General features: G+C 40.0%; 1 protein-coding gene across 2 annotated transcripts in view; it reads right to left on the bottom strand.

Moving 5' to 3' along the window:
• Positions 1 to 12,197, bottom strand: part of LOC123948254 (BEN domain-containing protein 5) — a 1,602,508-nt gene extending 1,590,311 nt beyond the window's left edge. For both annotated transcript variants that reach the window (XM_046014945.1, XM_046014955.1), the window contains exon 1: positions 12,017 to 12,197. In XM_046014945.1, the coding sequence (XP_045870901.1) occupies positions 12,017 to 12,050 (34 nt within the window). In that variant the 5' untranslated portion in view covers positions 12,051 to 12,197. The remainder of the gene's footprint in view (positions 1 to 12,016) is intronic.
• Between the last annotated feature and the right edge of the window lie 224 nt (positions 12,198 to 12,421).

The raw sequence follows: 12,421 nt of genomic DNA, 5'->3' as shown, positions 1-12,421 counted from the left end.
GCTTTCACTAGCAGGTATAGCCTATACTCAGACCAAATGTCTTTCTCCCAACCCACTGCAGGGGCCACAGTCAGACTGGTGTCTGTGGTTCTCTTCCCCTCTCCCCAGGGCAAGAGTTACTTTGCAGTGGTGCCAGCCCATTTCAGGGCTCTTACACATTGCGAGGCTTGTGGCACCACTCTGGATGGGCTCTAGCCAAGGGCGTGTTGAAGGGAGCAGGTCTACAGGAGAATACAGTAGCACTGGCACACTACTGCCAGCATGGTCTGTACTACCAGTCTGCTGTAGGAGGGGACCTGCAGCCACTGGGGACCCAGGTAGGCAAGGTTGGAGGTTGTGATGCACATGGTGTTTGTGAGGTTTGTGTTGGTCTTCTATGGGAGGAGATCTGGAACCAAGGCCTGGCTTGAGGGGACATTCTGCAGAATTCAGGGGCAGGGCACGCCATTAGCAAGTCAGATAGCAAATGATGGTGCCATATTGGTTCCCTAGGTGTCCGTGTCTAGTCCAGAAGGCGGGAAGGGAAATGGCATCCACCAGTTCCTTTGTTCCTGTAGAAGTCTCCTAGTGATTCCTGCCCCTCAGCACATGCTCTGAGATTATTTAATGACTCTCCCTCCCATATACCCCATGCATTATTTTTCAAATTGCTGCTTCTATGCTGTATGTATCTCTAAAGGGTCATATGCTCTGCTATCTCTTTAAGGGTGGGGACTAAGTTTCCTCAGCCCTCCTGGCTCTTCCAAAGCTGAGCCCACAGGCTTTTTAAAGTTCCAGGTGATGACCCCACAGTCATAAAAATTCACGAAATTTGGCCCCTCTGGTTTTCGAAGCCAAATGTTATGGGGATTCACCTTCCCCATGCAGGTTCTCCATCCCTGGGCTACGGTCTGAGGTTCTGTTTCTTTCCCCTCCCTGCATCTGCAGCATCCTTTCCTTCTTTCCTCCTATAGTCCATTTAGCTCCAAATCCCGTCTCTACCCTTCCAACCTTCTTTCATTTGGACTCTTCTCAACACTTAACTCTGGGGAGTCTGCTCTGCCAGCCTTCGGGTTCTTTCCTAGGTTATTTACATTCATATGCATGTTATCTAGTTGTATCCATGGGATGAAGTGAGCTTAGGGTCCTCCTACTCTGCCATCTTCTCCAGAAGTCTCCCAAATGAGGTTTTAAATGAGCTTGCTCCATTCCCAACATGTGTTTAAGTCCTATTCAACTAGGACACTTTGTTTGTGAAATGTCAAAAGTTTCTCCACTTTCCTCTTCATTTGTGTTAACATTCTCAGCTTCCAATAGCCTAAGTTCAAATATTTAAACCTAAAATTTATGGATTAAAAATGTTTCCACTCATTTAGTACACAAATATTTATTGAATGCCTACCATAGCAAGCATATGCTAATTGCTATTTTAGTCCCTACTATTCAGCATGAATTTACTCAATAAGTGCATAGAGATGGCTAAGATGAGAAACTTCATTAACCCCATACTTCTCATTACTGAATTACAGTAATCAGAAATAAATGTGAATTTTTTGTTTCATATGTTTGTCTGAAAATTAAGATATATATTACCTATTCCTCAAAACTCAATAACAAAAGAAAATTTTGAGTTATTTTAAGGTCTACTATGTGCCACCCCCTCCCATCAGTAAAGGCATTCATTTTATATTCAGGTTAAATAAACCCAGGAGGCAGAGTGGAGTAGTATGGACATAGAGCCAGACAGACCTGGGTTATAGTTCAAGTACTATTACTTAAAGGTTGTGCAGTCTTAGCTTCACCACTTAATATTTCTGAACCCCAATTTTCTCATATGTAAAACTGAGATAATTATAACCCTTGCAGTAATTCTGTGAAAATTAAATAAGATATATGTAAAGTGCCTTTTGTCATTTGCAAATGACAAAACAAAGGCTTACTAAACTAACTTTGCTTTTTTTTAAGATTTTATTTATTTATTTGAGAGAGAGAGAGAGCATAAGCAGGGAGGGGCAGAGGGAGAGGGAGAAAGAATCTGAAGTAGACCCCACACTGAGTGCAGAGCCCAGTGCAGGGCTCCATCCCACAATCACACAATCATGACATGAGTCAATACGAAAAGTCAGATGTTCAACCAACTAAGCCACCCAAAATTCCCACTAAGGTTGCTCTTAAAGGCCATTCCTATAACACCTGGTTATTTATCTCTCTCCGTCCTAGGGCAGTATATTATTTACTGAATGGGAATCAGGAAATTTAGGTTACACTTCTGGTTCCTCTCTTTCCTAGTCGTGGGACCCTGGTTAAGTCACTTAACTTCTAACATTCAATATGAAAATAAAAATTCACACTTCCCTTACCATATGTTCTAATCTTATACATGTCTTTTCTATTTAGGAGAGCAAAAATGGAAAGAATCTGGGCTTTAAAATCAGAAATACCTGGTTTCTAGCCACATAAAAGCCTGAACTAATCACTTAATTTCTCTTAAATACATCTATACAAACCTGGAGTCTTATTTTAGGTCTATTGTGATGCAAAATGAGAAAGTAAACTACTAAGAAGCTAAAAGTATAAGATAAACTGATGACCAAATAATTTAGGAACCAGCATTTGCTTTGGACCTGCTCTAGCACAGATGTTATTAGTCGACCAAAGTACTCCTACTTTGAAGATTTCAGATTCTTAAATGTAACCTCTATTACTAACTGAAATGCAATCCTCTATTATTAACAAATAGAAGATTTCTTAACCTGGGTTTCTAGGATGGACATTACCTCGTAAAATTATTTTCAAATTTTCATGTGATTGCACACAGCATGTATTTTCATGAGAAAGAATTCATCATCTTTTCATAACATACCCAAACCAATAGAAGGAAAAAAAAAAAAAGAAGAAATACAGTCTTTAGCTCTGTTAATAGATGAGAATACTAGCAATGTTTGGAATAAGCTTCATTTTCTCACCATACAACTTTCCTAGGTGTATGTTGCTTTCTCTGCCTCCATTCCTCCTCTCTATTCCCTCTCTATTCTCTATTCTACTTAACAACCTTCACCGGGCTAATTTCAATTCATGCGCCCTTCCAACAAGTAACTTTACCGAACTACTCTTACCACCACTCCCAGGCTGTCAGAGAACCATTCTCTAGCCTCAGAATTCTGTGTACAACTCTTTTTATTGACTGGATGATAATTTTCTAACTCTATTCTTCCTCCACTATGATGGAAGCTCCTAGAAGGCAGGGATTTTTTCTAATACATCTCTGAATTTCCAAAGTTGGACACAATGCATGGTACATAATAAGTATTCAATACATATTTTTAAAGGTTTTTGGGGGGAAGAGAGAGAGACCTGTGTGCATGACTGGGTGTGGGGGAAGTGGGGCGGCAGTGGGACAAGGAGAGAGAATCTTAAGCAGGCTGCACACCCAGTGCAGAGCCTGATGCAGTACTCAATTTTACAAGCCAAGATCATGATCTAAGCAAAATCAAGAGTCAGATTCCTAATTGAGTGAGACACCCAGGCACCTCTCAATACATATTTTTAAATGAATAATTCTAAAAATGAATAACACAGTCCACAACATAGTGATTTCTTTCACAAAGCCATGACACACAAATTAATACATTACAATTAGTGATGCCTAAAATCCCTGAAAAAATGCAGCTAACTATAATTAATGGCAAATTATTTTTCCCATTTCTTCCATCAAAACTCAGAGATTTTGCTCTATAACATTGCTCAAAGTCGTGACATATGAATTTCCAATTCGATATAAAAGCTTTTAATCCTAGGGGCATCTGGGTGGCTCAGTTAGCAAGGCATCTGTCTTTGGCTCAGGTCATGAACCCAGGTCCTGGGATTGAGCTCTCCCTGCATCAGGCTCTCTGCTCAGTGGGGAGCCTGGTTCTCCCTCTTACTCTGCCTGCCACTCTGCCTACTTATGCTCTTACTCTTTCTTTCTCTCTCTCTCTCTCTCTCTCTCTGTCAAAGAGTAAATAAAATCCTTTTTTAAAAAAAGTTTTTAATCCTATATAAAATTCTAGGAGCCTTTTTGTTTGATTATTTTGTTTTCCTTCAGTTGACATGCAAGTACATTATTCTGAAAACCTGTTTAGAGACTCAAATAATCACAATCAATAGTTCTCAAAAATATATGACAAATAAAATCATCTTTCTTAGAAATTGCAAAAAAAGAAATTTATTTTATGAGTCTCATTAGATAAATACAAAATATAAAAATTATCATATTCCCATATGGTGAGTAACACATCAATGAATTATTGCAAGCTTTCACACTTACAATAACATCTTATAATCAGAAAAATCAAATTCAGCTAAGGATGAAACGTTTTCTTAAATCAATACTAAAATTAATACCTATCCCATTGCTGAAATTTAACAATTAATAAAAATATTCTAACACCCATATAAGACTGTGCTGTTCTTCATTCCTCAACTTCATAAAATCCCTCTATGAAAAACACATAGCAAGTATCATTCTCAATGGGGAAAAGCTAACAGCCTTCCCTTTGAGATCAGGAACATGACAAGGATGCCCACTCTCACCACTGTTGTTCAACATAGTACTAGAAGTCCTAGCAGCAGCAGTCAGAAAACAAAAAGAAATAAAAGGTGTTCAAACTGGCAAAGAAGTCAAACTCTCTCTCTTCGCAGATGACATGATCCTTTATATGGAAAACCCAAAAGACTCCACCCCCAAACTACTAGAACTCATACTGCAATTCAGTAATGTGGCAGGATACAAAACCAATGCACAGAAATCAGTTGCTTTCTTATACACTAACAATGAAAATACAGAAAGGGAAATTAGAGAATCGATTCCATTTACTATAGCACCAAGAACCATAAGATACCTGGGAATAAACCTAACCAAAGAGGTAAAGGATCTGTATTTGAGGAACTACAGAACACTCATGAAAGAAACTGAAGAAGACACAAAAAGATGGAAAAGCATTCCATGCTCATGGATCAGAAGAATAAACATGGTTAAAATGTCTATACTGCCCAAAGCAATCTATACTTTCAATGCCATCCTGATCAAAATTCCACTGGCATTTTTCAAGTGCTGGAACAAACAATCCTAAAGTTTGTATGGAACCAGAAAAGACCCCGAATTGCTCAGAAAATGTTGAAAAAGAAAAACAAAACCAGGGGCATCACATTGCCTGATTTCAAACTTTACTACAAAGCTGTGATCACCAAGACAGCATGGTACTGGCACAAAAACAGATACATAGGCCGGTGGAACAGACTAGAACTAGACAGCCCAGATATGGACCCACAACAATCTGGTCAAATAATCTTCGACAAAGCAATAAAAAATACAGTGGGAAAAAATAAAAAATACGCAGTGGAAAAAAGACAGTGTCTTCAATAAATGGTGCTGGGAAAATTGGACAGCTATGTATAGAAGAATGAAACTTGACCATACTCTTACACCATACACAAAGACAAACTCAAAATGGATGTAAGACCTCAACGTGAGGCAGGAATCTATCAAAATCCTAGAGGAGAACATAGGCAGTAACCTCTTCGACATCGGCCACAGCAACTTCTTTCAAGACATGTCTCCAAGGCAAAGGAAACAAAAGCGAAAATGAACTTTTGGGATCTTATTAAGATCAAAAGCTTCTGCACAGCAAAGAAAACAGTTAACAAAACAAAGAGGCAACCCACGGAATGGGAGAAGATATTTGCAAATGACACTACAAAGGGCTGCTATCCAACATCTACTCCTCAAACTCAACACACACAAAACTGATAATCATGTCAATAAATGGGCAGAAGACATGAACAGACACTTCTCCAAAGAAGACATGCAAATGGTTAACAGACACTTGAAAAAATGTTCATCATCATTAGCCCTCAGGGAGATTCAAATCAAAACCACATTGAGATACTTCCTTACACCAGTCAGAATGGCCAAAATTAACAAGACAATAAACAACAAGTGCTGGAGAGGATGTGGAAAAAGGGGAACCCTCTTACACTATTGGTGGGAAAGCAAGTTGGTGCAGCCACTTTGGAAAACAGTGTGGAGATTCCTTAAGAAATTAAAAACAGAGGAGGGTATGTATTGCATGGATCACTGGGTGTGGTGCGTAAGCAATGAATTCTGAAACACACACACACACACACATACACACACAAAAATGTAATTTGATTTAATTTTAAAAAGAAAGAAATTAAAAATAGAGCTACCCCATGACCCTGCAATTGCACTACTAGGTAATTACCCCAAAGATACAGATGTAGTGAAAAGAAGTGCCATCTGTACCCCAATGTTCATAGCACCAATGGCCACAATCACCAAACTGTGGAAAGAGCCAAGATGCCCTTCAACAGATGAATGGATAAAGACATGGTCCATATATACAATGAAATATGCCTCCAATCATCAGAAAGGATGAATACCCAACTTCTGTATCAACATGGACAGGACTACAGGAGATTATGCTGAATGAAATAAGTCAAGCAGAGCGAGTCAATTATCATATGGTTTCACTTCCTTGTATAGCTTAAGGAATAACATGGAGGATATTATGAGAAGGAAAGGAAAAGTGAATTGGGGTAAATTGGAGTGGGGAGATGAACCATGAGAGACTGTAGACTCTGAGAAACAAACTGAGGGTTTTGGAGGGGTGAAGGGAGGGGGTTAGGTGAGCCTGGTGGTGGGTATTAAGAAGGGCAAATATTGCATGGAGCACTGGGTGTGGTGCATAAACAATGAATTTTGGAACACTGAAAAACTAAAATTAAATTAAAAAAAAAAAAAAAAAAAGAAGTGCCCCAGTGCCTGGAGGGGTGTTGGGGGGGGGGGGGGGGGCGGGGACTGTGCTGTTCTTAAATGACCTGAAAACAAAGCTGTGACTTTCTTAAGAATGTGTATGCAAAATACTGACATCAATCTGACCTTAACACATACAGTTCTCTGGTATCTCTCATTGAAAGGGACACTGAGCCATAATACTTGAAACTGAAGTCAAATGCAACATTCAGAGCTCCTTAGAAGAAACAAGCATATAAGCATCAGGGAAACAAAAGGTGTTTTCTGTCCCAAACAAAAGGTATTTTCTGTCCCAATACGTACTTCTTAGATCTTTAATAAAGCTATACTTACTAATGTTACAGAATATAAGTAACAAAAAAATTAAAGTTTTAAAAATATTTCTAAAAAGGGAAAAAATCATGTAAATCCATATTCCCTTTCCCACAATTCCAAAATCCATCAATCTCTAAAAACCAAATGTTTGGTGCCAAAACTAATTTGTTGGCAAAACTTAACCTAAATTGACATGAAGCTATTTATAACTTTTATTCATTCAGTGTGGATGTGCTATTAATTGTTTGATTACAAGATAATTTCCCATACCCCATGGAGATATTATGTAATCAACAGTTCATATGCTGTATTACTTTTCCACAATCCCAAAAAAAAATCTGAACTCTGAAATATATTTGCACTCAAGGCTGCAAATAAGGGATGGTAGCCTTGGATTTCCTCTTCTCCAAAAGGTGAATTTATTAGTAAGCCTTTAGGGAAAGACGTACACACACTCACACACATACATATACTAATGTGTACACACATTAGTGTACACACTCACACACATACATATACTAATTAAGCTATCATTTCTTTGGGGATAGGATGGTGTAAGACATTATGCACTTTCCAAACCTATCTCTAATTCTTACCTGAAAAGTAGATGTTACTATCCCCAATTTGCAAACAGACTTAACTATTTTGCCCAGCTATGAACAGAAGATAGAAAAGACTCTTCTTGTCTCTAAGGCTTTTTAAATTTTCAAGATTCTGTCTATAGATGATTTCATATACCATGAAGTCTTTTTTTTTAAAGACTCAATTTCACAGAGAAAGTGATCAAAGTACAGGCCATTTTAAGAGACTCCATCATTCTAAAATTTCTGATTGGTATGGACTTGCAGAAAAGTAACAAACTTGACAGGAAAGCAATTTAACCCGGTAACTCAAACGAAAGCTTTCATTTATGATAATTGGAAAAAAGGAGAAGAAACAGGGCAATCTAGCCTAAGACTAATACTCCTACATTTAGGTTTCTTTTTTTATTATTATTCGTAGTCAAATTGTTGGAGAAGAAGAAAAATTCTAACATTCTTGCCCTCATTTTTTTTTCTTGTCCTCATTTTAAGGTACCTTACTTAAAGTTTAAAGAAACTTCCTTTTGCAAACTTGACCTTCTTACAGAGCTATCTGCATGCTTGGGAAAAAAATAAGTTTAACTGTCCCTTCACACTTTTAAGAAATTTACTCTGTTCAGGTAACAATTCCATGTTCTCCTTTCTTCCAATAGCAAACAAATTAAACCAAAGGGGTAAAAAAACAGAATGTCTTAAATTCATCACTGTATATTTAAAGCTTCCTTTTATATGTAAAGTATAGGTAATGCATCTTAATTTTTTATATTCAAGCTTCAGGGGAACTAAGTAAATAGCATTTATTGGGCACTTCAGATATATTATCTCTAGTATGCACAATTACCCTGTAAATACCATCCCCATTTTAAAGATGAGGGAACTTTAGAACAGGAAATTTGAGTCTAAAGTCCTCATCTAATAAGGTACAGAAACAGGCTTTATTATTTTTTTTAAGATTTTATTTATTTATTTGATAGAGAGAGTGTGAGAGAGAGAATGAGCATGAGAAGTGGGAGGGTCAGAGGGAGAAGCAAACTCCCTGCCAAGCAGGGAGCCCGATATGGGACTCGATCCCGGGACTCCAGAATCATGACCTGAGCTTCATGAAGGCAGTCGCTTAAACAACTGAGCCACCCAGGCGTCCCCAGAAACAGGCTTTAAACAAAAGATCTGAATCCCAGTTCTTTCCACAGCACCTTGCTAACATATGCTTACCTTAGAATAACATTTCCTATGGGGCAAGAATTTTCATCCTGGCTTTGTTCAATATGTAGTATGTTGCAATACTAACAGAAAACCAAATAATGAATCTGCATAATGCTAAAATAGGTCCCAAAATCCTACAATCTTACACTTACTTGCAGTTATTGAGCAAGTTGCTTAACTTCTCTGTGCCAAAACTTCTTCAAATTGTAGAGATAATACTTAAGAATGTAGTTACGATGCTGAAGTAGATTAAAACATACAATGCACTTGGCACAGTATCTGGCATATAATAAACATTCCATAAACATTAGCTATTCCCTACTAACACAAGAAATCACTAGAAGGACATGTTTTGTACCAGGCGACTCCAGCCAGCAGTATCTGGACATCTAATCCAGAAACAGTCAATCCTACACTGACTTGCAATCTATGACATGACCTGGTGGGAAAGATGATGTATGCCAATCAGTTTTTCTCTCTCGGGAATCTAAATTAAGAAACAAAGACTGTACCCCACTAATCACTAATAGTGATTCAGAAGTTAAATGGTTTGGCTTCTACCTTCACCAGTTTTCTCTCATCAGTGTTACCAACAATGCTAAATATGTTGCTAAATCTAGTTTTTCAGTCATCCTTTTAATATCATTTGGCAGCATTTAATCTATTCAAAACCATTCTCCTCATTCTCTTTGGAAAGCACTAAAATATTGAAGGTATTCAACACTTAATCCCAAGCCTCTGCTCCCCACACTCTACTCTTCCTCTAGGCAATTTCATCTACACTTAACGACTTCAGTAATTATCTCCACATTGGCTCAGGCTTCTCTTACACATTCAACTGCATTGTCAATCCCTCCACTTACTTGGATGGTTAAATGATACCCCAGACTCCATATGTCCAAAACCAAACATGATCCTCCTCCCAAACATAGCCAAGACCCCTTCCAGTGCTCCTTATCTCCATAAGTGCATCACCAATTATCCAGCTGCACAAATTAGAAAATTAAAGTATGCCCTGATATCTCCTTTTCCTTCATCCCCATCTTTCACTAAATACTATTAATTTTATCTCTTAAATATTTCTCAATTTCTTCTCTCCATCTCCATTGCCACCTTCTAAAAGGTCCACCTATATCCACTCTTGTACCTTTTGTACTTTCCACACTAGCCAGTATATTTTTCATGATTTCAATCACATCATGCTCCTTAAAAACCCTCGATGGCTTCCTATTATTCCTAAGATTTCTGATCAAAATTCGTATTATAGTATACAAGGCCTACAAGATCTGTTTCAGTTTCTTTTCTCCTCCTGTTGCCCTATATGCAGCCATATTTGTCTCCTTTTATTTCCTTAAACACATTATGTTTCCTCCTACCTTATGGTCTTTGCACATGGTCTCCCTCTGCCTTGACCACTCTTCGTCCTTCTCTTCATTTACTCAATATATCTCAGCTAAAGTATCACTTCCTCAGAGAAAGTTTCTTGAACCCATTGACTTTATCAGGTCATCAGTTATTCACTTAATAAATATTTAATAATAACCTACTGTATACCATGTATGGTTCTAGACATATGGGATTGTTAAACGTAACAAAGAACCTTGGCTTTCATAGAGCCTATATTCTAATGGAAAAAAATAGGCAAGAAAGAATAAAAATAATAAATGAATTGTACAATATGTATAAATGCAGTAAGTCTAGAGGGGATGGGGGAAGAGGGGAAAAAGAGAACAAGAACAAGGTAAGAGAATCACGAGCAGAGAGTTTCCAGTACCTAACTTGGCACCTGACATGTAGCTGGCACTCAATAAATATTTGTTGAGTGGATGAATGAATTAAAAAAATGTTATGAGGAACTTAAACTATAAAAAGAATAGAGGAACTACTTGGTGGAAGAAATAGAGATGCCATGAAAGAAAGAGAAATCATGCAGGTCTTGAGAGGTAACAATCTCTTGAATTATTCTCAACAGCTTTATTTGGCTTCTAGTTCCAGTCACTATATGGTCTTAACATAACCACTATCCCCCTTTCCCACCACCAAAGGCTGAATAATTCAAGTGAGTCACTCTTGTAACAAAAATACCTAATCAGGACACATATACAAGTCTGTGTACATCACTTCCATCACTTACCAACAGACATATCCCCAAAGCCACTGCTTTGCTACACACACAGATATCACTTGTCTTAAAGCTTCAGTTCTTTAGTCCCAGCCCCTTTCAGGTACAAACTCCCTCCTACATGCAAAAGACTGTGAAAATCCTAGCTCTCTTCTATGACCGTATAAGACACTTAGGTCACTACTCTCCAAGAGCAGTCAAACTCACAACGGGGTCCCCTCAGGAATAGGACCATTGGACCCCCTTCCCAATAGTCTTCCTGCACCTTGAAGGCTATCTTCCACCCACAGATATGTGGATATACACTCCCTTGTGATTCTGAATGACCTTCAAGAGCACTGATCCCATATACACTCAAACTCAGGTTTCAGCATTATTTGGAAAGGTTCTTAAGGACTGAGGCTCTGGGTGTTCCCTCAAGCCTCTTATCTTTATAGGATCCACAGGAGGATCTGTATAGTTTCTATGTGTTCGGGGGTGACCCTAACGTACCATACTCCCCCCAAAACACACATACTCGGTGTACACACCACTTCCGTGGCACTACCTGATATTAAAGTAACAGTCCCCCCACATACACCTGCCTCTGCATTATAAGAGACCCTTCTCCACCAAACCATGCTCCTTTAGGGAGCCTTCTTATGCTTCCACAGGACTGTGTACCCTCTACTCCTTCGATCAGCCTCATTACATGTGCCCCCTCAGTACTGGAGTCCTGTGTCTTCCCTGGATTCCCAGCCCTTTTTGGGCCCACGCTCACTTAGAAGTGTGCACAGTCCCGGATACACCTCTGCCGCCGCCGCCAGGGCTCCGAGGTCCATGCCCGCCACTCAGAGCGATATGCACCTCCCCTGACCCCTGACCCCGAGGTCACAGCCCTAAGGCGAAAATACACAGGAGCGCCTCCTCAGGAGTAGAGCCATGCCCAAGTCCCCTCTCCCCTCAGACCCAGGACAGCCATGCTGCCTCAAAGCTTCCCCTTGATCGACCTCCCTCACAGACCTGCCTCAGGCGCCGTCTGGCTCCGCTCCGCCATTTTTTGTTGTCCCTCCGCCTCTAAGCCCACGCGAAAATCGCGGGGCAGTGGGGAGCTGGCGACGGGATCGGCGGGCTGACAGAGCTCCCTCAGGAAGACGCGGCTCGACGGTTGCCAAGGCAACGGGCGGCCCGCGTGCCGACAGGCAACGCGAGGCGCCGGGGGAAGGAGGGAGGAGGGGTGGGTGCGCGGGGAGGCGGGCTGGGAGGGAGCGTGCGTCGCAGGTCCCGCCCCCGCCGCGCCAGCACTCTTTGGTCTAGGCGCCTGCGGGGCTGGGACTATGCCGCACCTCTCTCCGCCACCGAGGCACCGCGTCCTGGCAACTGAGCATGCTCAGCCGCCTCTGGTTAGCCAGGACAAGGTCCGCTGGG

This window comes from Meles meles, chromosome 1, assembly GCF_922984935.1.
Source record: "Meles meles chromosome 1, mMelMel3.1 paternal haplotype, whole genome shotgun sequence".
NCBI lineage: Eukaryota > Metazoa > Chordata > Mammalia > Carnivora > Mustelidae > Meles > Meles meles.
The sequence above is the reverse complement of the archived record's forward strand: the minus strand, read 5'-3'. Positions and strand labels throughout refer to the sequence as shown.